This window comes from Lynx rufus, unplaced genomic scaffold (assembly GCF_022079265.1).
Source record: "Lynx rufus isolate CCGP_SWC_20201006 ecotype Redwood Valley unplaced genomic scaffold, mLynRuf1.p SCAF_5, whole genome shotgun sequence".
NCBI classification, from domain to species: Eukaryota; Metazoa; Chordata; class Mammalia; order Carnivora; family Felidae; genus Lynx; species Lynx rufus.
In genome coordinates this window covers 50,408,674-50,436,133 of record NW_025814867.1, presented here as the reverse complement: position 1 = coordinate 50,436,133, position 27,460 = coordinate 50,408,674, and the positions used below count along the sequence as shown (strand labels likewise).

The 27,460-nt window shown below is 41.0% G+C and overlaps 1 protein-coding gene across 5 annotated transcripts in view; it reads right to left on the bottom strand.

Moving 5' to 3' along the window:
* The window catches only part of KCNAB1 (potassium voltage-gated channel subfamily A regulatory beta subunit 1), a 417,565-nt gene that overhangs the window by 64,409 nt on the left and 325,696 nt on the right, over positions 1 to 27,460 (bottom strand). For all 5 annotated transcript variants that reach the window (XM_047099247.1, XM_047099250.1, XM_047099248.1 and 2 more), the window contains exons 3-7: positions 20,367 to 20,404; positions 15,841 to 15,920; positions 13,265 to 13,309; positions 9,453 to 9,497; positions 7,393 to 7,436 (exon numbers count right to left, since the gene is read on the bottom strand). In XM_047099247.1, coding sequence (XP_046955203.1) covers positions 7,393 to 7,436; positions 9,453 to 9,497; positions 13,265 to 13,309; positions 15,841 to 15,920; positions 20,367 to 20,404 — 252 coding nt within the window. The remainder of the gene's footprint in view (positions 1 to 7,392; positions 7,437 to 9,452; positions 9,498 to 13,264; positions 13,310 to 15,840; positions 15,921 to 20,366; positions 20,405 to 27,460) is intronic.

The following is a 27,460-nucleotide window of genomic DNA, read 5'->3' as shown; positions in this document are numbered from 1 at the left end:
ATGGTTATGCTGAGTGGGTGATTTCAGTTTAGTATGAACATGGAACACTGGGAAGGAATCTGTGGTGAATCCATCAAGAAATTTAATCTTTGATTGAAAAAGTCATAAGTTATCTTTTTAAAATAAAAGTTCAGATAACTGGGTTTAACACTTGCCATTCATTAAAAAGTTTTAAGCAGTAATTTCTCAGATTATTTTCCTCTTCTACTCCTAAAATAATGATAGTGGGTTTGTGTTTTGAATCATATAACAAAACTGTCATTCATCTGGAGGACAAACATACACTAAGACATAAGCTTTGCCTGTAAAAGTATACAGTTTATGTAATCTTACAATTTGACTTACCACACTATCATATTTTTTCATATAAGATACTAAGAAAATTTGATCTGCTAAATTTTAATCCTGGCAAAAATTGGGGCTTCAAGAGTGTTTGTGGAATGGCTGAATGAATAGAATTTCAAAGCTTAATAAGACCTTGGGATTCTAAATGGCTGTAATAAACCTATTAGTGAAATTTCTACCTTCTTCTTGTGAATCCAAGAAGCATGTTGTTCCTAATTGGATTTAAGTGAAGGACCTTGAGCTCACTGAAATGGTCTTTCATATGAATTTTTTAAAACTGCATTATGTACAAGACAAGTTCATTTTATATACTCTGTAAACCAGCTCAGGTGGCCAAAGTCACCCAGCATTCAAGTGGCCTAAATTGTACATGAATTGAACTTCTGTCTTGTCTTCTAAGAACACTTAAAAATATATATATATATTATATATATTAAAAATAATATATTGGGGTGCCTGGGTGGCTTGGTCGGTTAAGCATCTGACTTCGGCTCAGGTCATGATCTCACGGTCCGTGAGTTCGAGCCCCGCGTCGGGCTCTGTGCTGACAGCTCAGAGCCTGGAGCCTGTTTCAGATTCTGTGTCTCCCTCTCTCTCTGACCCTCCCCCGTTCATGCTCTGTCTCTCCCTGTCTCAAAAATAAATAAACGTTAAAAAAAATTAAAAAAAATATATATTATATATAATATATAATTTATTGTCAGTAATATATAATATATAATATATATAAATTATATAAATATATAAGTATATAAATATTTATATATAACTATATATTTATATAAATATTTATATATAAATTTATAAATTTATAAGTAAATATATAAATATATATCAATTATATATATATATACATATAATTCATTGTCAAGTTAGCTAATAAACAATATATACAGTGTGCTCTTGGCTTTGGGAGTAGATTCCCATGATTTATCGCTTATATACAACACTCAGTGCTCATCCCAACAAGTGTTCTCCTCAATGCCCATCACCTATTTTCCCCTCCCCTCTGCACCCCCCCCCCATCAACCCTCAGTTTGTTCTCTGTATTTAAGAGTCTCTTAGGTTTTGCCTTCATCTCTGTTTGAAAGTATTTTTCGCCCTTCCCTTCCCCATGGTCTTCTGTTAAGTTTCTCAAATTCCACATATGAGTGAAAACATATAGTATCTGGTTTTTTTTAACTGACTTGTTTCACTTAGCATAATACTCTCCAGTTCCATCCACATTGCTGCAAATGGCAAGATTTCATTCTTTCTCATTGTCACATGATATTCCATTGTATATATAAACCACATCTTCTTTATCCATTCATCAGTTGATGGACATTTGGGCTCAAAGAACACTTTTTAAATTTAATGTGCATATGAATCTCCAATGTTCAATAAAGTCACCTTCATCACAAAACAAATACCAATGAAATCCAAGGATAATGATTTGTAAACCTCTTCAAATTTTATCTGAGGCCTAGGAATCTAATGTCCACTCCCCCCACCTTTTTTTTTCTGCAAAATTCACTCAATTCCCTGATATCAGCCTGCCTAGAAATATCCTTTCAGCTGACTCTTTTGGACTCATGAACATCTTTCTCTTAGGCTGAAACTATGACCTGCAAAATAAACAGTAGCAACATACTAATAAATAATCCCAATTCTTTCTCAGTCTCAAAAGTTTGAAATGTGTTAAAGTTTGAATCTGGGTCATTTTGAATTTTCAGCTGAACTGGTTTATCCATCCTGAGAGATTAGTTCCTAAGAGAATTCCTGACTTCTTTAAAGGGACAGAGAATTTAAGGTATTTCTGTTACGTTGTCTGGAGCTTGCAGAAAACTGATTTAAAAAAGAGAATTTTGAAATTATGAACACACTGGTAAATACTGAAGCAATGGAGATGCAGTAAAAAGCACAGCAGCTTCCTCCATTCTTTCTTTCCTTGATTTTATATTCTCGTTGATTGCCATCCTGTATGTACCATTTTCTGAATCTCTTTTTTAATTGATTTGAATTAGATTAAAAAGAAAAGAGAAACAAGAACTTTCCAGGCAGCACACTGCTGCCTTGTTTTTCTGCTTAGTACAAGCTTACACGAGTTATTTCTCTTTGGGAGGGGGCAGTTATTTCTTATGGACAGGTTTCACGGTAGATGACTCAAGTCACGGGGGCAAGACTAGAGCAGGAATAGTAACAGTTTTAAGAGGCAGGCTGGATTTTACTTTGTGAGGTCAAAGTGGGCATTACGGCCTGAGAAGGGATTTAGTTTGGTTTAGGAATGTGAAAGCTTTCTCTAGTGCTAGAATGTACTTATTCCTTGTGGCAGCCTTAGAACGTTACTTGGTAAAAGGGGCCCTTAACCATGGTATGAAGATTAACAGTGGTACTGTTAAGAATGATGACATAATGACAAAAATAACATTTATTAAGTGCTTATTATGTGATGGATATTGTGCTCAATGTGAATTCTCCAAAATCAGTTTCTGTAATGTTGTAAAGTAGGAATATTTATAGCCCTTTGTATAATCAAGAAGATGGAGGCTTAGTAAAGTTGAATAACTTGCACAAAGTCCCCTAGCTCCTAAATGACATAGTTGAAACTTGAACCACTGTTTGTCTGGTTTCAAAGCCCAATGCTTAGAAATATATTAAAAATTAGTTAGTGAGAAATACCAAACTCATACAAACACTTTGCAAGTGTCATACAAACACTTTGGAAACAACTGAATGATATATTTATTACTGTTAACAAATTTATATATAATTTATAATTATATACATATATAATATATAAATTATATATATTAACTATATACACATGTAATTAATATATAAATTATACATATTAATTATATATGTGTTATGTATATAATATATAAATTTATATATAATTTATATAAATATATAGATTATAAATTTATTTTATATATTTATAATTTTATATAAATATATTATATATAAATATATAGATTATATATAAATTATAAATATATAAAAATTTGTATATATATAAATTTGTATGCATATACATTTATATATTATTATTATTATTATTATTATTATATAAATAGATTCTCCAAGATCTGGCTTCAAAAACTTTCTATTTTGTTCAATTTTTAATTTTTTAATTTTTATATTTTTAAAGTAATCTCTATATCCAATGTGGAGCTCTAACTCATAACGCTGAGATCAGGAGGGACATACTCTACCGAATGAGCCAGCCAGTCGCTCCAAAAGTCTTCTTTTTAAATTAAATGACTGAATACCAAAACTATTTTTTTTTTCCCCTAGTGGAAGTCCAAGATCTTTCCAATAGTTCTCTTTACACATTAATAAAGAACTCCAGTTTCTAAATTGGGATGAATGTCTTCACATTAGATACTATTCTTCAGATTAGGTTCATGGGGAGGGAAAAAACTTTATAATGAAATGAGAGCCTGGAAGAAAATATTTGCAACATATGTAACTGACAGAAGTGAACATTATTAATATACAAAAAGCTCCTAAAAATTAATAAGATCAAGACAAACAACTCAAAAGAAAAATAGCTTAAGAATACGAAAAGTTAATTCTCAGAGAAAGCACAAAATTATAAAAAGTAGCTCAAATTCATTAATAAATAAATGTATAACTAAACAAATAAATCAAATGAACTCATCCATCGGATTGGTATATTCCTTTTTAGAAAATAATTTAAAATACGCATTATTCTTTGACCTAATAATGCTGTCTCCAGTATCGATCACATTTACATAAGGACAGCCATTTGTATGATATTTTGTAATACTAAAACCAAGAAATAACCTGCAAATCATGTGTACATGTGCATGTGTATGTGGGTGTGTATATGTCTAAAATGTATTTTAATTATAGAAAAAAGTAAACTTTTGGTTAATATGTATAGCTTGATTCCATTGGTTTCATACCTATGTTTTTGTATTTATAAGTAAGTGTGGATAGATAGATAGATAGATAGATAGATAGATAAATAGATAGATAGATCAATTTAACTGTGGGAATAAGTTGGGAAGGACAGGTACCAGACTGTCACACTGTGAGATGAGATGAGGTAAGCAAAAGGAGGACTTATTTATTATTTTTAAAATGGTGAGATTAGAGAGTTTTTCATGTTTTTATTGACTTTGGCATCTCATAAATGAAACTAATTATAAAAAGAAGAAAAATCATCTGTCTTAATAATTAATCAGGAACCTAAAGTTATAAAAATCTTGTATTTATACAGCCCCATCTAACATCTTTCTCTTATTGCAAAAGGTAGAAGTGTGACATTTTTTGTAATATATAGACAAACAAGAAATACATAAAAATTCCTCACAATTCTTATAGTCTTCCCAATGAAGTAGAGTAGTACTCTACTACATAAGAGTTCTAGAAGACTGTACTATTTCCTGTTTGTTTCCAGGCTCTACAAAGTTTTTAGTACAATTACAAAAGCAATGCCTCTCTGAATCAGTTACAAATCCCATTACAAATGCACTGAAAATAATAAAGTATCTAGGAATAAAGTTAACTAAGGAGGTAAAGACCTATGCTCCAAAAACCATAATACACTGATGAAAAAAACTGAAGATGACACAAACAAATGTAATGCAATCCCTATCAAAATACCAACTGCATTTTTCACAGAACTAGAACAAATAATCCTAAAGCTTGTATGGACCCACTGAAGATCCTGAATAGCCAAAGTCGTCTTGAAAGAGAAGGACAAACTGGAGGTATCACAATCCCAGATTTCAAGATATACTACAAAGCTGTAGTAATCAAAACAGTATGGTACTGATACAAAAATAGACATGGATATCAATAGAACAGAATAGAGAGCCCAGAAATAATTCCATGAATATATGGTCAATTAATCTATGACAAAGGAGGCAAGAATACGCAATGGAAAAAAGATAGTCTCTTAGACAAATGTCCAGTTTGGGAAAACTGGACAGCTACATATGAAGGAACGAAATTGGACTTTCTTACACAATAACAAACTCAAAATGAATTAAAGACCTAAATGTGAGCCCTGAAACTATAAAATGCTTAGAAGAACACGTAGGCAGTAATCAGTAATCGCTTTGACATGCGCCACAGAAACATTTTTCTACAGATGTCACCTTTGACAAAGGAAACAAAAGCAAAAATAAACTATTAGGACTACCCCAAAATAAAAAGCTTTTGTACAGCGAAAAAACCGCCAACAAAACAAAAGACAACTCTCTAGATGGGAGGAGATATTTGCAAATGATATATCCAATAAGGGGTTAATAGTCAAAATATATAAAGAATTTATACAATTCAACACCAAATAAGACAAATATTCCAACTAAAAAATGGGCAGAAGACATGAACAGACATTTCCCCAAAGAATGTATGTAGATGGCCAACAGGCACATGAAAAAATGCTCAACATCACTCATCAACAAGGAAATGCAAATCAAAGTCACAATGAGATACCACCTCATACCTGTCAGAATGGCTAAAATCAACAACACAAGAAACAACAGGCATTGCCCAGGATGTGAAGAAAGGGGAACCCTCTTGCACTGTTGGTGGGAATGCAAACTGGTGCAGCCACTGTGGAAAACAGCGTGGAGGTTCCTCAAAGAATTAAAAATAGAATTACCATATCATCTAGTAATTCTACTCCTGGGTATTCACCCAAAGAATACAAAAACACTCATTTGAAAAGATACATGCACCGCTATGTTTATTGCAGCATAATTTACAATAGCCAACATATGGAAGCTCTCTGAGTATTCTTCCATAGATGAATGGATTAAGGAGAGGTTGTATATATATATATATATATATATATATATATATATATATACACACACACACACATATACAATAGAACACTACACAGCTATGAAGAAAGAATGAAATCTTGCCATTTGCAACATGAATGGATCTAGAGGGCATCATGCTATGTGAAATAAGTCGGTCAGGGAAAGATGAATACCATACGATTTCATTCGTATGTGGAATTTAAGAAACAAAACAAATGTACACAGAAAGGCAAACCAAGAGACACACTCTTAAATATAGGGAACAAACTGGTGGTTACTAGAGGACAGGTGGGTGGAGGGATAGGTAAAATAGGCGAAGGGAATTAAGAATACACTTATCGTGATAAGCACCAAGTCATGTATGGAATTGCTGAATCACTATACTGTACATCTGAAACCAATATAACACTGTATGCTAATTGAATTGTAATTAAAAACATAAAAATTTAAACTAAGGTAAAACTATCATCGCCTTAGCATATATCCACCCAAAACCTAGTATGCAGATATTCACAGCAGTATTATTCATAAGTCAAAAAATGAAAACAACCCAAATGTACATCAACATGAATGGATGTAACAAAATGATGAATGGATAAACAAAATGGGGCCTATTCATACAATGGAATTTTATTTGGCAGTAAAAAGGATACATTATGATACATGTTACAACATGAACATTATGCTAAGTGAAAAAAGCTAGTCACAAACTATTACACATTATATGATCTCATTCATATAAAATATCGAGAATTGGCAAATTTATAGAGACAAAAGTAGATTAGTGGTTACTTGGCTGTGGAGGAGGGTAGAGAGAGGGTGGGAACTGACTGCAAGTGGGTACTAGGAATTAGGAAATTTTTTAAATTGAATTTACAGTGATAATCACACAACTCTGTTATGCTCAGAACCAGTGAATTGTACACTTTAAATGGGTGGACTTTTATGTTATATAAATTATATCTCAATTAAAACCTTTTAGAAAGTCTTAGGGAAGTGTTTTATTAATGTCAGCCTGGCTGTAAGGGAGAAGAGTTCTAGAAAATTTGCCCTTTTTCTTTGTGTTCTATTGTCTTCTCTGTATCACCACACTCCTACATTAAACCCCAGAGAGATTGTGGTTGGTTATGATTCTTTTTATGGAAATTCCTCCCACCCCCCCCCCCCCTGCCGCAATGGGTTTTGAACGCTTTTGGTTGATACCTTTCTGGAATCAGCAGCCCACAAATGAAGATAAAATGGAAGCAGCTGTACCTACCTTCGATAATATGTTTTCTTGACAGCCCTCTTTCCGTTTCAGCTCTAACAAGAAAGAAAAGCAAATGACTTTGAGTGGGGGTGTGCTTTCTCTTTCAAATTACTGTTTCAAAAGTACAGAGGAATACTCATTCTAGATTGAATTGCTAATTTTATACCCTGTTCTTGGCAAATTCTGTACCGCAGGCTGAGGAGAGAAGGCTGGTGGGCAACACACTGAGCCCCTTTTCTTTGGAGATCCAGGTGATGAATTAACCATGACGCTCATCACACAATATTAATAACAACTCAGCCATACACACCCCATCCACATATAACGTGACACACAGCTCAGCCTTCCTACCTTGTTCTTAATCAATCCCCCCAAAAAAACACCTTGACATAAGTTTGTGAGCTACTGATAACATTAGCTTTTCTGAGAAGGTAAGCAAATTTGGAAGTGCCTTTTGACTTTCAAAAGAAATCTAACAATTACTTTCTGTTAAAATGTGACGCAAGTCTTTCTTACATCAGTATCCTAAGAAGACAAACATTTAACCAGGACTTTTGTCTTCTCAGACAAGCTTCAAGATCTGGCCAATTAGAAAGAAATATGGTCCTTGTGTTTCAAAGTATTCATGAAATGTTTCTTCAACGTCAATACCTTTGGCATCCTCTTTTTAAAACACAGTAGTTTACTCTTTGCCTTTGGTGATGTTTTATCTTTTATAAAAACATTAACGATTATTGTAGGTAGTACTCTACTACGTAACGGCTCTTGCAGATTATCTTCCTCTCTGTTTCTTTCTAAAGCATAGGCAAGGTTTTAAGTACCACTGCACTAAGCAACAGCTACACGAATCAGGGCACAGACAATGTAAATCTGTATTTCTCATGGGCACCATGTTGCTTTATTTTTATATAGGTTACGGTAGTAATAAAAATCTAAATTCCATCTTTCTGTCTTCATAGTCATCATAAACAGACTCAAAAACAGTAATAAAATATGAGTGTGTGTGTGCACACATACACATTTTGATTAGAAGACTCCAAAGGAGAGGTCCTCTGTCTCCAATTTTAACTATTCCCTCTCAATTATAGGGAGGCAAATAAGATTTGGTTGGTTTGTGTTTGTTTTTGTTTCTTTGTTAAGACTCCACACTTGTGATTTCTACAAAAAGGTATATGAAACAGCTTGCTGTTTTCCTACATGTGTGTCAAAAAGGCCAGACTTCTAAGTTCTGTTGAATCATGTAAGTACCAGTTCAAACACCAGTAGATTCATCAGAGGCTAATTCATCTTGCGAAAATTGTTTGCATCCTACAACAGAGAAAGGACCTCTCTTTCATTTGCCTGCCAGTGAGTGATATAGTAGCTTCTGTTATTCTCCAAAAGGCAGTCCTTTTGATCAACACGTTTGGAGCCTTCTGCAAAAATAACCAGAGACAGGGGCGCCTGGGTGGCTCAGTTGGTTAGGCGTCCCACTTCGGCTCAGGTCATGATCTCACAGTTCGTGAGTTCGAGCCCCGCATCGGGCTCTGTGCTGACAGCTCAGAGCCTGGAGCCTGTTTCAGATTCTGTGTCTCCCTCTCTCTCTGCCCCTTCCCTACTCATGCTGTGTCTCTCTCTGTCTCAAAAATAAATAAACATTAAAAACTAATTTAAAAAAAATGACCAGAGATGTACACGTGGGGTCAGACAAGATAATTTTCATCTTTGCATTCCATGGAAGTCTCTGACTTTTGGCAGATTTGAGTAGCTTTTCTCCTGTGATGCTATGTGCTTATTTTCTTTTCCCAAAATTTGAACTCTATTTTGGAAATGGTTCTTAGAATGAGGTTGGTATTTGAAAATCTCCGTGAATCACTTAGTAACAAGTGACCACTAACTTTCTTTGGGGCATCTTGCTAACATTGAATCCTAGGCTAATTGCCATTTCCTTCAGGGCAGGAAAAATACTCTTTCTCTCCAATCCAATTAATTTTAGTACATTAGATGTAAAATGGTTGCCCAAAAGGATAAAAGCATGAGCTACTAGTTGTCTCCTGTCAAGTAGGGAAAAGAAAAGGTATTTAACTTACTTTCCACCCCAGTAGAGTTTGGTTGTTATGACCAGGCTGGACCTCCTGTACGTTAGACAAACACACACAGAGAAATATTAAGTAAATTGCTGGTTATTGTACTGAGTTAGGATAATATAGCATTGGAAAGAATTTATCGTACCTCCATTTAAAAAAAATTGGTAAACTGGTAAATCTGTTCGTTCGTGTCACTGAAATATGGGGACAAGGGGAAGGTGGTGAGTGGGGATGTGAAGTCAGATCCTAGGCGAAGAGGGTGAAGGGAAGTGACCTATACCTGGAGGGACAGGAGAAGGAGGCTGTGACACAAGCCACCGGTTCAGGGGGGGTGTGGTGAAGAGGGTGAGTGGTAGGCATGGAGGGGCAGAAATGGTAAATGAGAGGGTGAGTGAACTGGCATAAAGGATGGATTGCTTTAGTAGCACCAGCTAATACTTATTTAGCATCTGACATAACGTTGATTGAACGTGAGTTTTCCTGGGGCTAAATCCACCCTCTGCCAAGCACCACGGGCCCTAGTGGCTCTGAGTTATTATGCTTTCCAACCAACACATTCACAGGCAGGAACTGATTGCATGGAAATATGAATGATAAAGTAAATTATAATAATCAATAAATAGGGATAAAATTTCTTTGAGTGTCCTATTAAATGGAAATGTTATTTTAGGAAAACAGTGCTAAAATTTTTAACGCAAGGTTTTAACCACTTTACTCCTAAGCGAATGAACTACGGAAATCTTGTCAGCAAACTAATTGCCTTCTCAAAACCACACACAAGGCAGGAAATGGCAATCGTCTCGTCATGATGGTGGAATAAGAAACATGTCCTGAGACCTACAGCCATATGATTTAAAATCGGGAGGCAGATCTCAGTATAATTCAGTTTCTCCAAGTATGTAATTCAATTGAACTGGTCTAGGAAAAAAAATCCTTTGAGATTCAAAGGTTGAGACCGAACTTTGGGACTATTTGAAATAAGGCATTCATAATTCCATCAGCTGTAGAGCTGATGCCCTGGGGCCCGCAGGTATGAGAGCCCCGTAAGATTAATGATAACCAATGGGGAACAAGGGTGACAATTCCGACAGCTTAGCTGCAACAAGAAAAATTTGTAGGAAATGTCAGCAACCCCATCCCACTGAAGTTAATTCCCTGAAAAGTAATTTGAATCACTGTAATGGAAGCTCTACAGATACACGCATCTGGAGATTACACACCGCAGAAAGGCTGATGTACTTTCCAGGTTCATCCATCAACCTCACGATACCTAGTGTAGCGGCAATCTGCCCCGGGGGGGCCAGATCTCTGTTAGCAAACATTTTCACAGCTTCAACAAAAGGCTGGATGGAATATTATAAAAAATTAATGCAGTCCTCTAGATTATTCCGAGAGGCTGCACACTCTATGCAAATACCATCATGGACTTCTGTTTTCAAAGTTAGGCCTTCTGGAAAACGTTTGGGTGACACAGGTGTGCACACTAACATGTAGGCTCAAAGAGCAAGAATAGACAGCAACCTGGCAGATGACCAGTGACCATCATGGAGGCATTTCCAGCAACTCTTCTGAGTGGGTGGAGAACGATAATGTGAGTATTTTATACCGATATAGCACAACTTTCAAAATACTCTGGCATACTTTATCTCACTTTCACAGTACAGCACTTCATGAACAGTTACGCCGTCCATTTTGCAGGTGGGGAAACTGAGACTCAGAGAGGTGAAGTAGCTGGCACAGTGGGCAAGTGGTGGTCCTGGGACTAGAAGCCAAGTATGCCAGTTGAAATTGCTTTTATAGACTCCGTACTAGGATGATACGGTCTATCTTTTCACCAGCCTTGTAGGGGCAGCTGTGTGCTGATTTCAATATTCTGTAGCATGGTGACAGCTTGGGTTTTTATTTGCAAGACTGAAAGGCAGTTTGTAAAAAAAAAAAAGAGGGGCGCCTGGGTGGCTCAGTCGGTTGAGCGTCCGACTTCGGCTCAGGTCATGATCTCACGGTCCCGTCTGTGAGTTCAAGCCCCACGTCAGGCTCTGTGCTGACAGCTCAGAGCCTGGAGCCTGTTTTGGATTCTGTGTCTCCCTCTCTCTCTGACCCTCCCCCATTCATGCTCTGTCTCTCTCTGTCTCAAAAATAAATAAATGTTAAAAAAAAAAAAATTAAAAAAAAAAGAAAACGAAAAAAAAAATGTTAATCTGTTTTCCTGTAGGTGTATAATAGGCTCTGCAAACTGTGGAGAGTGATGGTTAGGTGCCCTCTGGGTGTTGAGGGGAAAGAGCTCCTGCACTGATGTTCCCCTCCTTCCTCAGGTGCTCTGTCAGCCTACACCTCGCTGCACAGCTCACCAGGGCTGTTAGTGGGCTCATCTCTAGGGTCTCTGTTTTGGGTTGAGTTGTGTCCCCTAAAAAGACATGGTAAAGTCCTAACCCCCAGGAGTACCTCAGAGAGTGAGCTTATTTGGAAATACGATCATTACAGATGTAATTAGTTAAATTAAGATGAGGTGATGAGGTTATACTGGAGTAGGGGGAGTCCTTAATCCAATATGACTGGTGTCCTTTTAAGAAGATGCACAGACACACATGAGGGGAGGACGCCATCTGATGACGGAGGCAGAGGTTGAGCGCAGGCCCAAGATTGCCCGCAAAAGCCAAAAGCTAGGAAGGGGCAAGGCAGGGTTCTATCCAGACTTACAGAAAGAGCAGGACACTGCTCAAACCTTGATGTTGCACTTCTGGCCTAAAGAACTGTGAGAGAACACATGTCTGAAGCCAGCACTTTGTTCCAGGAGCCCTAGGGAAGTGATTTGGGCGGTGATGGACAGACCAGCCTTGTGAGTGGGAAGGTTACTCAGGCAAGGTGGAGGACCGGGCGGGAATATGAAAATTCTTCCATATTTAAGGGTGAATGTCGTTTTTTCCTAATCCCCTTATAATCCCTGGAGTGGGGGAGGAGGAGAAAGAAGGGGGAGAAAGTAGGTCATCGAACTTCTTTTGTTCACATCTCCATAAACTTCTGGGTCTCCATTTCCACTAATACTACAGAGCTGTTGTTTATTTGGCCAATGGCAAATCTACCAGAGCAGAAGAGGACCCAAACTTGTTCCGTGGTCTTTGCCTGATTCTGTGCTCCTGCTGGGGAAGAAGTGGCTGTCATGGTTGACACGCATGGTGAAATGGAGGGGGATTGCCGCCCCACGCCCCACAGAGGCGGCGTTCCCCTTTACCACTGGATACGCACACCATGGAATGGGATGCAACCCCTCAAGGACAGCAGATGAAGCACTTCCCTGAACGCCCAGATAATAGGGCTCCTGGCACACATCAGAGGCGCGGGCTAATTGTGTTCAGATAAGAGAGCTTTGTGGTATTTATCACAAGGACTTCTCTTTTCATCACTTCTTTGCATCCAGAGTTGTCAATAAGATGAACAGTGAACATAAGTACATGTATATAATCAGCTCCCTATCAGCTGTCTTTCTTCACCAAATTATCACAAACAGTGGTGAGAAACCATGGAAATACCCCTTTCTTTTATGCATGAGTATCTCATGAACCTCCCCTCCTCTCTGCTCAACCCCATGGGAAGTCATTGTGATCAATGACTAGTCAATACTTACTAAAGCACAAATAATGAACTTGTTAGTATTTATTTCCAAACCACTATAAATCGTTTCTTTACCAAAAATTGACTTTTTTTTTTTTTTTGACAGCCTTTTGTTTAGTTGTCATGCAATTTTATTTTTCCTTCTCTGGGACAAAATAATAACAGTCTTTTGAAAGAGAAGTACATGATTATGGTGAATGCATTACCTCCAGCCTTTCTTCTTGATGATGCTCCCCAGAATCACTTCAGCCCTGGAAGGGAAACAGATAATAGCTCAGGATACAATGTCCTGGAAACACAAGAGTCAATCCAAAAACACAAGAGCCATTCGTTGTTTGAACTCTCCGTGCCTACATGTCCTGAAAATAGAAGCTGCTCTCGGCTAGTAGCACAGTTTCCGCTGTTTCTGCTTGTGCCTGCAGAATCCTGCTCCTGGAGCATTCCAGAGGCACCTGCCAAATCCTGACACACTGGCAGGAGACCGCCTGTGGTCCTGATACTAAGAAACAACAGAGTCACTTGGCAGTTCGGTGCTTTTGAACCGCTGATCCCATTTATAAATATCCTGCTTGGCGGAGTCCAGTGGGAGTCAAGGTTACCCTTCTCATTGCTGTGGTCTTCAATTGTGACCAGGGAGGACAATGAGACCTTGTCCTATTTAGATAGAAAATACGGATTCCCCGGAGATCTTGCAGGATGAAAAAACAAACAAACAGACAAAGCAAGCAAACAAAACAAACCATGTGGGTGTTTCGATGTCCCAAAGGCTAGGGCTGCAGATGCAGTGGCCCACATAGAGAATGTCCTGGGTTCTAGTGACAAGTGTTGCCACAGAAGGAAGGTGCAGGGAGAGATAGAGAAGTGTTCTTCCCGCCCCTACAGTGGGTCGTGGAGAGGTACAGCGAAGACGTCTCCGCTGTCTTCTCCCCTCCACCTACCTGAGCCAGGACCCAAGGTTAAGGAGACTGAAGTTTTATTGTAGGTCCCTCCCGGTCAGATCAATGTTGTAAGAAGCAGGTGGGCTCTCAGAGGCTTTGTGAATGGGGACGTCAATGGGATTAGCACTTTGTTCATTGGGGTCCTATAGATGGGGAAGCGTCACTAAACACTGTTTATCTTAGCTGAAAGTTCTGTCTGTGTTGGAGTGCCCAGCCTGGCATTAACCATGCTGCGGGGTAGCTATGGAGCACGCTCCAGACAGACATGCAGGGGACGTTACACCGGTGTTCTCTTCCCCAGCCCTCTGTTTCTGACACTGTCTTTTGCAACTTTGCATCTCATAGTGGGAACCTGGCTCAGTTGCACCCTGGACAGTCAGTCAGTAATTAACCAGGACTGACTATCAATCATAGTAGAAATACAAACAGGACTTCCCTTTTCCAACCTTAGCAGGATTCAACAAAAGAAGAAAACACTGAGAAAGGCTCAGATGTGGGAAGGAGGAAGGCCTTATCGATTGTATTTCCTCTCCTTGGACTCAACAGAAAACATCAGGGACGTGGGCTCTGAACTTCCCCAATCGTCCTCAAACATAGATCTGCCGTGGAGAAGGAGGAAACCACGCAAGGACAACACAGATCGGGCAACGATGAACCTGATTCCGCAAGTCCAGCAGTTTGATTGTGCTCCTCGCCTGGAAGAGGGTGCAGGGGAGTGAGGCCTGCGGGGGATTAGGCGCCACAGTCCTGGTAGAAAATGGCAGAGCTGCTCAAACAGTTCTGGGAGCTACCTGAGTCAGTGTGTCCGTGTTGGCAGCAGGTGGCCAAGGTGCGCCAGTTCTGTTCTGAGACGTGCTTCGCGCGCCAGGACGTAGAGGGCATGAACCTTGAGGTCTCCCCAAGGGCACATTCCCCACATGGTGTGACGAGCAGTGAGCCCAGTGTCAGAGCCCGGAACCTGTTCTCAGGTCCGTGGGAAGGTTGTAGTTGGTGTGGCTTCTCCAGCAAGGCCCTTTTGCAGTCCTCTCTGTCCTCAGAATGGGGTCTGAAATGCCCTCTCACAAAATATACTAAATTTCTTGGCATCTTTGAGGACCCCTCCTTTAATCTCTGATCTACTTGTCATGCTAGGTGGAGGGATGGGCCTGCAGACAGGAAAAGCAGTCCCTGGTTCCCTGCAGAGAGGACGTCCCAGTTTCCCTGAAGGGTTGAGTAACTACGAGACATGGTTACGAAATAGCAAGACTAGCTTTTGAACAACTACACTGGAATCTGCTCCTTTATTTCCTCACTCCTATATCCAACTAATACTTCTTTTAAAAAAAAAAAAATTTTATTATTTATTTTGGGGGGGGGAAGGGACAGAGGGAGACAGCGAGAGAGAAGGAGAGAAAGAATCCCAAGCAGGCTCTGCACTGTCAGCACAAGGCCCAACACATGGCTTGAACTCACAAACCGTGAGATCATGACCTGAGCCAAAATCAAGAGTCGGACACTTAACTGACTAAGCCACCCAGGCATCCCTCCAACTAACATTTCTTGATCTTCACTGCCACCACTCTGGTCCCAGCCGCCTCTGCCCCTCAGGAAGGCTATGGCAATTGTTTTCAGTCCATTCTTCATACAGGGGTCAAGGATAGGAAGGTTTGGGGGGGGGGGGCAGAAGGGGCCAGAGGCAGCCAATATCCCCAGCTCTGGTGAAGGGGCTAGCGGAAGGCAGAAAAGCAACGCCACCAAAGCGTGTGGGAAGGGCAGACCCTTCTCACCAGCATGACAGCAATGGCCTGGGCAGACTCTTGGTGCCACAAATACCACGTGAGGGACACAAGGAGGCACTGACTCACTTTCCAGCAGCATAGACTTCAGCAGTATCGAAGAGATTAACCCCACTTTCGTAGGCAATTGTCATCAGCCGTTCGGCAACCTGCAAGAGGATGTAAAGGTCAGTCAGAAAAAAACAAATGTTTGCTAAACCTAGGAAGCAAGCAACGTTGAATCCTCTGGTGGTGTTTAAGAACACTGAAATCTCCCTCCTTGTTTTTATCAGTCGTAAAACAGTGAGAAAAAAAAAAAAAGAAGATTCTACCAGCATATACAGGATAAAAGTATCCTTTCCCTCAGACAGAGACTGGGCACTACGGGAGACTTCCTTCAGTGCAGGGATTAGTCAGCCCTCAGGAGCAGCGAGGTAAGGTGGATGGATTTGTGTTGTTCACTCTGCCCGGAAGATCTGGTCTGACAACATTCCCTGTGGCAGCATCATCTCTCTGACAAAGAGGGTCAGTTGTATCACCGGTGACTCCATTTCTCTTCTTCCTCCTTTCTCTCCAAGCTGATGGGTTTTGGCAGCTGGGTGACTCTTGACCTAAAAGCGTGTGCCTTTTTTCCTTGAGGCTTAGAGGACTGCGCTGATGAACCAGAGGCTAGACAGAGTCATGACTGTTGTAAAACTCACGCCACCCACAGCTCAGCAAAACCCCAGCCGCTGTCACAGAGCAACCAGCCAGCTGAATGGCAGCTGGGAGCCAGTGAGCACGCTGGCTCACTGGGTGTCCGGGGCCCCCACCCGCAAATACACCTCCAAGCATCCGGTTCCTTCCTTTGTGCTGCTGAGTGCAAGGGGCAGGCATGACAGAAGAGTACAGGCGTCGCTAGAGACAACAGCTTGAGGGAGAGCTAGAGAGGGATAGCAGTGGAGAGGGGACATTTTCCCACTTTGCTGCTAGACTTATGGGCCAACTGAAAAATTACACACCTCACAAATAATTAAAATTGATTTTTCCATTATGTTTTTGATTGTGGGCTAAGGGTGCTTCATCAGCATTTCCAAGATAAACTGTTTTCCTGTTGTTTTTAAAATCGGCATATCAAGAAAATTATTAGGCTAGCAAAAAAGGGAGTCCATGCCAATCCTCTAGAGTAATAGCAGCAAAAATGTGATTACTGCTTTTAATTTGCTACCATTATGACATTTCTCCAAAGGAGAAATGGAAAGTTAGGACAAGTATAGTTTTTCCCATCGTGACTGCCCTACGTTTAAGAAATTACTGTGCTTGTATCATATGTTATCCTCGTGTTATGTCACATCACATACTAGCGGATTATTATTGGGAAAGAGGCCTTATATTATCTAGAGAGAAATTTTAAGATAAGATAAGGAATCCTGGATGGAAATTTGGACTAAGTAATGGCTGAAATGTTTCCCAACCATAAAATTTAAAGACCTGAATGTGAAAGAATGAAGTCATTGACTTAACAAAAACTGTTTTCTGGCCTTGAGTGTACCACTTACTGGATAAATGAACGTGGACAAGACCATTTGAGCTCTTTCTATTTCAGCTTTTTCATCTGCAAAATGAGGACAATTCTGTTCAGGACCTCCAAGTAGCCAACAGGCCTCAGTAGAAGTAGACACCTCCCTTCCAACATGGCATGGCAGGCCTGCAAATAAGTGGGTCCAGGGAAGGTCATGTGACACCTTTGGGCCAATGAGATGCAGGGACAGATATGCTGAGACTTCTGGCAACATCTTTCCATGTTCTTACAAGGTTTCTAGAAGAACACCCTTTTCCCTAGAGTTGCTGTTCTGAGTAAGGCTTAGAATTTCTGCAGCTGTCTTACTACCTGAGGAGGATGTCGCTATACAAAGGAACACAGGGCCTTCCCAGGGAATCCCTGGGAAATGCAGTGAGGCCACTGATGGAGTCCACCCTGAAGCTTGCCCTATATCTACACTTCTAGTATGAAAATCAAAATACTTTTCCCATACTGGTTGAACCAATTTGACTTGAATTTATTGTTACCTACAATTCAAGAAACCCTAACTAGCTTATAGGTAAGAAAATCTAAGTAAAACTCTGAAAGTTAAGTGCTATAAGGCATTATTATTTACAGGAGTAACATCTCTCCTGGTTTTATGATGAAGCCAAATCATCTTTGGGGGGCACCTCACGGAATTATGTATTGTGGTGTGTGGGTCCTTTTGATAATATCCCTGTCCAGTGGCTATTTAACACACAGGTGGATTCTCCCAGCAATAGGGATGTCATCACCTCCTGAGGCAGGACTCATGGTTGTGTCACTCAGCACATCACAACATGGTCATTCTGGGATTCAAAATTTGTACCTGCTTTGTGCTGAGCTCACGTGAAGCAGAGACAAGGCAGAAAAATCGGGAAGGTGTATTTATTGCTATTGGTCTGCATTTTTCCCACATGGAAATGGCTGAGCTCAGGCAAGTCAGCTGCTGGTGGGACTGTGGTCTCCCTGTACCTTCCTGTCTTCTCCTTGCTGGCATTCTCTCTGCAGGGACCTGAGGAAAGTCACAGCTCTTCTTTGGAAGGACACTAGCCATTTGTCTGGTCTGCATCTGAGGTGAGGGCCTGTGCGGCCATTCATGATAGTATTATTGTGCAGTTTTTAGAATGGTAATTTTGAAATGATGTATTTCAGAGCCCAGCCTAGCACACTCTGACCTGGGCAAGCTGGGCTTGTGGTAGCAGAGAGCAGATGCTGTAAAGGGGAGGGCAAACGTGAAAGGGGAAATGGTGCCCTTAACGGTTGGCCCCTCTGCTCCTAAAGTGAAGATATTTTTGTCTGTTTCTCCTCTCAGTACTTTAACAGGAAGGAGAAGGTGCTGCACGTGCTGGATACGGTGGACTATTAATTTGAGATCCCCCTCCCTCCCTGTCACCTACTTTCTATGTGACTTGAGCCTGTGGCCACTGTGTTGATATTTGTGGACTTGCCTCAGTGCTCCACACACCCTACCTGACGCCAGTCAGAGGGCCCCATAATGAACCCTGTGATGGCCACCCAGATCCTCCTTCAGAACAGAAGGACTTCTCCCCCTCACTGCTAGGAGTGTTGCCATCAGATGGCCTGCAGCTGTCGGTTCTCTCTGGAAATTGCACTTGGCTAAGCACGGTTGCCTAGCCCAAGGTGAGACCTGCTTCCCAGGGTGGCCTCTCTCCGATGATTGGTCAAACAAAGGATACAAATGCTCAGTCCTCTTGTCCCAACCTGGGACAACTTTGCAGGGCCATCTCAGCGTTGGGGCTCCCCATGGGGTCAGGTGTGGTCATTGTTGAGACCGCATCATGGCCCAACTTTCTAATAACGGTTCTGTATGCTAATCCCCAGTGCAGTCTGCCTTCCAAAGCATCCTCCCCGTGACAACCTCTCTGTGGCGACCTAGGCCCAATACTGGGGACATGCATTCAGACAGAGGAGGATGTGCAGATAAGACTCTGCCCCTCCCCGCCCCGAATCTGTTAAAAAAACACTGGTGACCTTGGGAGCTGTAGAAAAGACCCTCTGTTCCCCCGAGCTTCTCCTTAGGAATGATAGTAAGAACTACCTTTATAAAGAGCTGGTTCGGGGCCAGGCACTGGGCTGAACACTTCACAGGTATCGTCTCATTAATCTTAATCACAATCCTGCTGAATAGGGGCTCTCCCCTGCATTTTATGGATGTGGCAACTGTTAGTAAATGTCAGCAAATCTGGTGGCAGAGTGGGCTGGATCCCACTGAGCGTATCCACTCAGACATGCTATCCCAGACTCCTCAGTGGTGCGCAGGCAGGCAAAAAAGGACCAGAGGGACTTGAGGACAGTGTCCTTGGGGGGTTATTGCTGTTCAAGGCCTGCGTGACTCACTTGTGCCAAAAAGACATTCCTTAAACGCGGTGATAAGAATATCACTTTGGTAAGCCCTGTTTTGAACGTACAAACCAAGATTTAAAGGAATTTTACAGTAAATAAACTATTACAGCTGCCATTATTGGGTGTCTGCTACCTACGAGTCAAAGGGCTATATAAACATCTCATATGTGGAACATGGTTAGTCCTTTCAACAAACCTCCAATGTAAACTTTATCATCCCACTTTACATCAGAGGGACTGAGGCTCAGAGAGGTTGGATTAACTTGTCCAAGCCAGGGTGACCAACTGTCTTTTTTTGTCCAGGACTGAGACATCCCATGCTAATAAGGCAAAGTTCCTGCAAACTAGAACCAGTTGGTCATGGTAAGTGGAGCTAAAACACACACACACACACACACACACACACACACACACACACCAGCAATGAAATCTTTCCATAAAGCTACTAAATATTAATTCCAAATTGGTTTGTTCTCTAACAATTGAACCTGCACATATAATAGATTGACAGCCCCAAGGGCTATTAATAGTCTAAATGTGAAAAATACAAGGAGATAAAACTGAAAATAATCTTTGATTCAGTCTTAACCACTTCCCGTGATTGAAACATTATCCTTATAAAATGCCAGGACCCCAGGAAGAAGACTCCCACTGTACAGCTTTACATTTTCTTTGATCAGCAATATGGAAGCCAAAAGTAACTTACCTCATCTGAAATTTGACCTCCAAATGTCACCCATGTTCCTAGAAAATAAATATTTGCACATTATTTATGATCATTTTTCTCTTTAAATATTATTTACTTATTTATTTATTTTAAGAGAGACAGAGAGAACGACTGGGGGAGTGGCAGAGAGAGAGAGAGAAGGAGAGAGAGAATCCCAAGCGGGCTCCACATCGTCAGCACGGAGCCCGTTGTGGGGCTCAAACCCATGGACCGTGAGATCATGACCTGAGCCAAAACCAAGAGTCGGATGTGTAACTGACTGAGCCATCCAAGGTACTGAACATTTTTCTAATATTATATAATATTATATATAATTTTTCTTGCAACAGGGCTACTTCAGTTGGTTGTTCACAAAGGTATCTGGATAAGGGGCACACGGGGTGCCTGGATGAAGTCCAGCCGCCCTCCTCCCCTCGGGAAATACTCCAGCCGGGGTCTGCATCCCTCTGGAGGAAGGGCTGTCTTTCTTCACTCAAAGGCCCCATCTATGCTATGGCAGCCCTGTCCTACCAAACGCTTTTTCTTCTGCTACGGGACCATGAAGGCTAGTGTGCAAGAGTGCAGGGCAACCAAGCCCATTTTGGCTACACATGCATTGTCACGGAAGCCACCAGTTCAGAAGGCACAAGGGAAAAGGTACACGAGGCCACCATTTCTGAACATGAAGGTGAGACCTTGTGTTATGGTTCTTCCCTTCTTTACCCCCAACAAGGGACTCTGTTTTGTGTTTCCTATTACTTTTCCAAAGGAATCCTCTCGGATGTCCTTCCTCTCCATGCTTTCAAGCCCCAAAAGGTGACACTTAAGCACCTTCTCTGTTTGAGCCTGTTACTCCAGGGTGGAAATCTCCATTGGTTTGGGGATGGAGTCAAGAGCTAGAGTGAGGACTGGGAAGGCAGGGCGAGAGAGGCATAATCAGCCAATGATCTGCATTTAAAAGCAAGAGGGGGGCACCTGGGTGGCTCAGTTGGTTAAGCTCTGACTTCGGCTCAGGTCTCGATCTCGCAGTCTGTGAGTTTGAGCCCCACGTCGGGCTCTGTGCTGACAGCTCGGAGCCTGACGCCTGCTTGGGATTCTGCGTCTCCCTCTCTCTGTTCATTCCCTGCTTGCGCACGTTCTCTCTCTCTCAAAAATAAAGATTAAAAGCAAGAGGGAAGCAGACTTAGTGGGCTCTCCCCACACCAGTCTACAGTCACCGCAACCATTCACTCCCTCTTTGATCCATTTTTTGTCTTTAGCCCGAATTGCATGCCTGGCAAAGGCATTGCACCCAAATGCTGGGGACAGTGAGATGATCGACCTAGTTCCTCCCTCTCAGGAGCTCACAGTTGACAACAGCACAAGGCTAAACCCAGGCGAACACAAGGCAGGAAGGGAGGGAGTGCTCTACTAGACTGGTGGGAGGTGGCAGTCAAGAAAGACTTCTTGGAAGAGGTGACATTTTGGTTGAGCTGCACGGGAGGTTACTGAATGATGAAGGAAGGAACAGGCATTCCCAGGGAAAGCCAGGGGGCAGAAGCATCAGTGTGTGCTGACAAGCTGTGGTGGGCCATTCCACAGAGTGAGGAGACGTGATGCAGACAGGCAGGGGGGCAAGAGCGAGAGCCAGGGCACAAGTGGCATGTGTGGGGCATACAAAGACATGTGTCTGAAATCTTTGGTTCTGCATTTCCTAACAGCCAGAGCTCCCATGCTCACACCTCACAAATGGTCACAGGAATCCGAGAAACGTGTATACTTTGATCTCTGATCATTTCATAAGCTTCCAAGACAGTTTTATCATCCCTACTTCCAGATAAGGAATCCAACATCAGTCAATCTATTAAGTGAAATATGCAGGACTCCCCAGACAGGCCCGGCTTCAAGAAGGGTATCCTCATGAGAATACTTCCGAATCAATCACGGCATTTGGATTCCACACTCCACAGAAACACGCCGATATCATCGGACCTTTTCTCTTCTTTGTTCTCAGGGACTATGAATTATTTTCCTGTCCCACCCTCCATCCCCAGAGGTTCCAAATGCTTGCAGACTTGTTGTGTCTGGCTAGAATGATGTCGACCTGCTTGGTGTTTTAATACATTTTGAATAAGGTACCATTATTTAAATAATTAGGAAATTTTCCTTTAAAATGTCTGATTTCGAGCTTCTCTAAACCACAGAAGACTAGTGTCCCCACAAGGCAGACATGCCCTGAACAGTGCCCTCTGTGTAAGGGTTATGCCCTCCCTAGGTAGCGAGCACCCACACACCTTCCTTTGCATCCAACATTGGAATCAAATAGCAGTTATTTACTACTACACATTTACTGCTATTTTTCTTACTGTAAAATTAAGAAAAAGATGAGCTTGTGCATCTCCTAAAAAAGAGAGTCGAGTATAAAAAAAGAAAGATAGGAGCGCACTTTTTGTGGGGGTTGGAGGGGTTGGATGCAAAGAATATCCAAACAGAGAATGTGCGCCCAGAAAAATTACAACTTAAGGCACCATAATAAAACCAGCCATGACGGGTGCACAGAAAAGATGGGCGCTGAAAAACTTAATGGATTGAAGAAACGATCGCGGTCGCGTGTGTTTTCCAACAAGAAGAAAATAAGCGATCTCCTGTGAAATGTAATTCTCTATTAAAGAAAAAAATCGCCTGGGCATCAAAACCTTTTTACAGACAAATGCTTTTATAAGAGTTTCTTTTGAGTGCAGAAGTCCAAAGCATAAACAAGCGTTTGCAAACGTTAGCGTAACCAGAAACATTGTAGCTCAGCATGTTCAAAATAGGGTTGAGAACTTTCAGGGTAAGTTCAGTCACTGGTGGTACTTTCTACTGTAGCAAATGAGAACGTGGATGTAAGTAAGAGCAGACCTTTAGCTGTATTTATTTGTGATGCGGGGAGAATTTTGGAGGGGTCCGAGAACTTTTAGACAAGGAGTCCCTGAAAGGCAAAACATCGAGAAATGGCTTCTGTGGTACTGAGAAAGGTCTCGGACCAATGGAGGTAGAACACACTATTCCCAGCTATGAGTGTTACGGCAAGACGAGGCTCCCGCAGAGGGGAGGGCTGATGTTGGATCTCTCAAGCAACAGAATGGAGGTGGCACTATTTTGTAAGGGCACTATACATAAGTCCATTAATTTCAGCACTCATTAGGAATTGCTTTGGGCTACAAAGCTGAAATGGGACAAGTAATTAGTACCACGGATTAGCTAGTCTTCTGTATCTCTGAGCAAAATCAGGTCAGTGTTGGGTTGATAAATTTGCTGGTTTACTTGTGCTGTGAAACTGAAAGAGATTTCTTGTAACTGTTCATGTCATCAGAGGGAATAGTCCTAGCTCCACTCAGCAGCAAAGACTGGCCCAAAGGTGCAAGCTTCTTACTGATATTACAACCCATTTACACCTTTTGAATATTTCTCTACAGGGCTATTTGCAAATATTTGTACAAAGGTCTCGTTTGTTTCTCTCAGTCCCGACCACGTAAGAGTCTTTGGAAAATTCATTTGTTTAGGAATAATGTGGTCCACTTGCCCATGTTGAAATCAGTTTCCAGAAATGAAAATAATAGCTTGAAATTCATTTTCCACAACTGGGCCATTGAATACTGGCTTACAAACTTTATGAAAAGAAACCACCATTATTCAGCTTACCTTCCTTGGTTAATTTTTGATAGTACAAATGAAGGGCTGTCATTTAAAATTCTCGAGCAATAGTACAAAACGGTACTGAAGACTGAATATGGTAATGTTGAAAACTGGGATTGCACACACATCTTGGAGATCACCTTACTGGTAACCATCGTTTACAAAGATGTGATCCATGTTGGGAGAGCCTATGTTTAGAAGAAGCTTTATTCCAAAATAAATCTGAAAACAACTACCTACCACTCCCAGTTTAAGTATTTAAGGCTACATTCTATATATCATGGTGAAAAGGTATAGGGTCTGATTGACATTTTGGTTCAGAAGAAGTAGGTGTCACGCTTCCGATTTCAAATCAAAGCAGTAATGAATTATGAAAAAAATAGCAATAAATGTTTTTCTTTTTCAGTTAGTTAAAACATCTTAATATAAGTAGAATATGGGCATCACATATATATTTACACTCAGTTACATGCCTACACTATAACTTAGCAAAAACAAAGTTTGGTTCTATTTCGGGGACTTGGTTATTCTTCTATTCAGCTTACTTAGTTCAGGTATGCTACCTCTCTGGTCCTTCAGACATTTCCTACCCATTTATCTTATAGTTATTTGCTGACAAACTTCTACATCTTTTACAAGGAAGTAAGCTATCTGAGGGTTAGGATTTTATTCCATTCATCTTATGTCCACAGCCCTAGAACAGAAGTGAGTCAGTCCTTAGAGGATGGTCAGTAAGTTTTGGTGAAATTGGATGTAATTGCCTCTTTGCTGGTAATCTACAAAAATACTGGGATAGTTTCCCACCAAACAAACATGTTTGTTTTGACTTACAGAAACATGAGTAATGCTTGTCAACAGCTCTTCTAGTCCTTGGGTGATTGATCTATTTCTCCCTGACCTCAGGAGCCCAGCTAGCCAGGCCCCCTCCCAGAGAAGGGCAAGGGAAGGCCCTTCTCCCTGGCTGCAGGGCCTCCAGTGAGGAGGGGGTGACCCAGTGCAGGCAGAGTTCACCAGCCACCCCCAATGAAGACCTACCACTTACCAATAGGGTGAATTCCTTTCTGATGGGGAGCTATCAAGTAGCATCCTTCAGACAGGAGAATGCTGCTTGTACGATTTTATTCTTTACTGCTCCTCTCCAGAAAATATAAGGTGGTTTATTAGTTAATGTCATTCTCAGAAACCCTCTGTGACAAGTTTCTTAATCATTTTTCTGCTTCTAATGAGAACATGCCTTCTTGAGACCTAGAATGGTGTCTGATTACTTCACTGTGAAATCTTAAATTAGTGGGATGTTACTTAGAAGATAATTTTACTAAACTGACACTTGTTATTTCTAACCTTTTACAAGCAGAGTATAAAGAGAACTTTGAACTGTTATTATGTCTTCTGATGAAACTCCTTGAGACATCAAGGAACATATGCTTTGAAAATCTGTTTGTATCCGGAGCATACAGCTACGATGGCATAGAAAAATTACTGAACTGTAAAAAAAAAAGAAAAGAAAACTTCCCTTGCACATGTATCCACGCACACACATAACCACACACACACCCTATCTTGGTTACTTGGTTGCTTTGCTGGTGGTTTACAGGGTAATTGCTTCTTGTTGTTCATTCAGGAAACATGTTTATCATTTAAATAACCTCCTTGCTTGAGTAGGAAGAGATATTTCGACATTTAGAATGTAATAATGTTTTCAAGTAGGCTACCTCCCTTTAAAATACACATCATCCTAGTGCCCTCATTGCAAGCAGGATATTAACATTGGTACGGTTAAATTGTAGACCCTTTCTGAAGTTCAGTGTCTATTTCTGTCCCAGCGTCCTACACAGGATCCAACATTGCATTTAGGCATCACGTCTCCTTGGTCTCCTCTGATCTGTGACAGCTCTTGAGTCTTCCCTTGTCTTTCACGACCTTGATGTTTCTCAAGAGTCCCAATCAAGTACTTGTAGAATGTCCCTCAATTTGTGTTTGAGTCACTTTCAGGTTATAGATTTGGTGACCTCCTTTTCCATATTGCAGTTTGACCTGCTTATGGCCTGGATTTTTTTTTATAACTATCAGGAAAGGAATCTATAAATGCAATTGTAATATTTATTATGCCACAGGTAATTTTTCTGTTCTCTCTCATTCAGCTAGTATTTATTGAGTATACCATGTGAGAGGCATTATACCTAAATGATCAGTATGCAACAGTGAACAAAACTAAAAATTACTTCTGGAGTAGATTTATGAGGAAAGACAAAATAATAAGAAAAAATAAATATGCAGTACTTATTTATGAATGTTAATTTTATAAGGCAATAAAACATAAAATACATAGTGTTTACTGACAACCATTAAAGAGAGTCATTTTTATAAGGCAGGGATGCGGTATATGAAATGTCAGGGGGTGAGCCTTGAGATTTTAGATAGGGTAGTCTGATAAAGTTCACAAAGAAAGTGATTTTGGAGAAAAGATTTAAAGAAAGTGGATGAGCTCACTGTGCAGCCATCTGAAGGCAGCGTTCCAGTCTCAGGGTGAATAATGGGGAAGGGGGCTCGCTTGCCTTTTCGAGGTCAGTGAGGAGGCCAGTATGGTCAGAGAAGAAAAAGTAAGGTCCGAGAAGTCAGAGAGAACAGATCACGTGGGGTCATGTCAGTCTTAGCAAGGACCCTGGACAGGCCAATACCAACAGAGAAGTGACACAGTCTGACCCTTCTCAAAGTGGAGCATCTGTGGTAGGGAGATCACACCTCTGAGGCTAAGTCTGAAACACAAGCACCAGCTGGAAGGCTGTTGTGAAAATCCAGGTGAGACAGGACAATGGTTGTGGGTCTGAGGTAGTAGTAGCAAGGATGGGAGAAGTACTTGAATTTTGGATAGACTTTGAAGGACAGCCAATAGGGCTGATCAAAAGGATGTAGGGTACGAGAGAAGGTGAGACTTTATTTTTTTAAAAAAATTTTAATGTTTATTTATTTGAGAGAAAGAGAGAAAGAGACAGAGTGTGAGCTGGGGAAGGGGCAGAGAAAGGCAGACACAGAAACCAAAGCAGGCTCCAGGCTCTGAGCTGTGAGCACAGAGCCTGACTTGGGGCTCAAACTCATCAACTGTGGGATCATGAACTGAGCTGAAGTCAGGTGCTTAACTGACTGAGCCACCCAGGTGCCCCAGAGAGAAGATGAGACTTTAAAGACAACACCAAGGTCAGAGGAAGGGGAGAATGGAGAACCAATTCAACACATTTCATTATGGATTTAACAATTCTTGTTTTGCAAGTAGAGCACATGCCAACTCTAGGTAGTCAAGGCTGACCAAATGGTCAAAGGGTGTTTAATCTGGAGGTGTGTGGAGTTATGAATCTGTTATATCGCTGAAAAGTTTAAAGTTAGAAGTTCAAAACCCAGATCTCATTGAACTTAGACAACTCACTGGGCAAAATTAATGT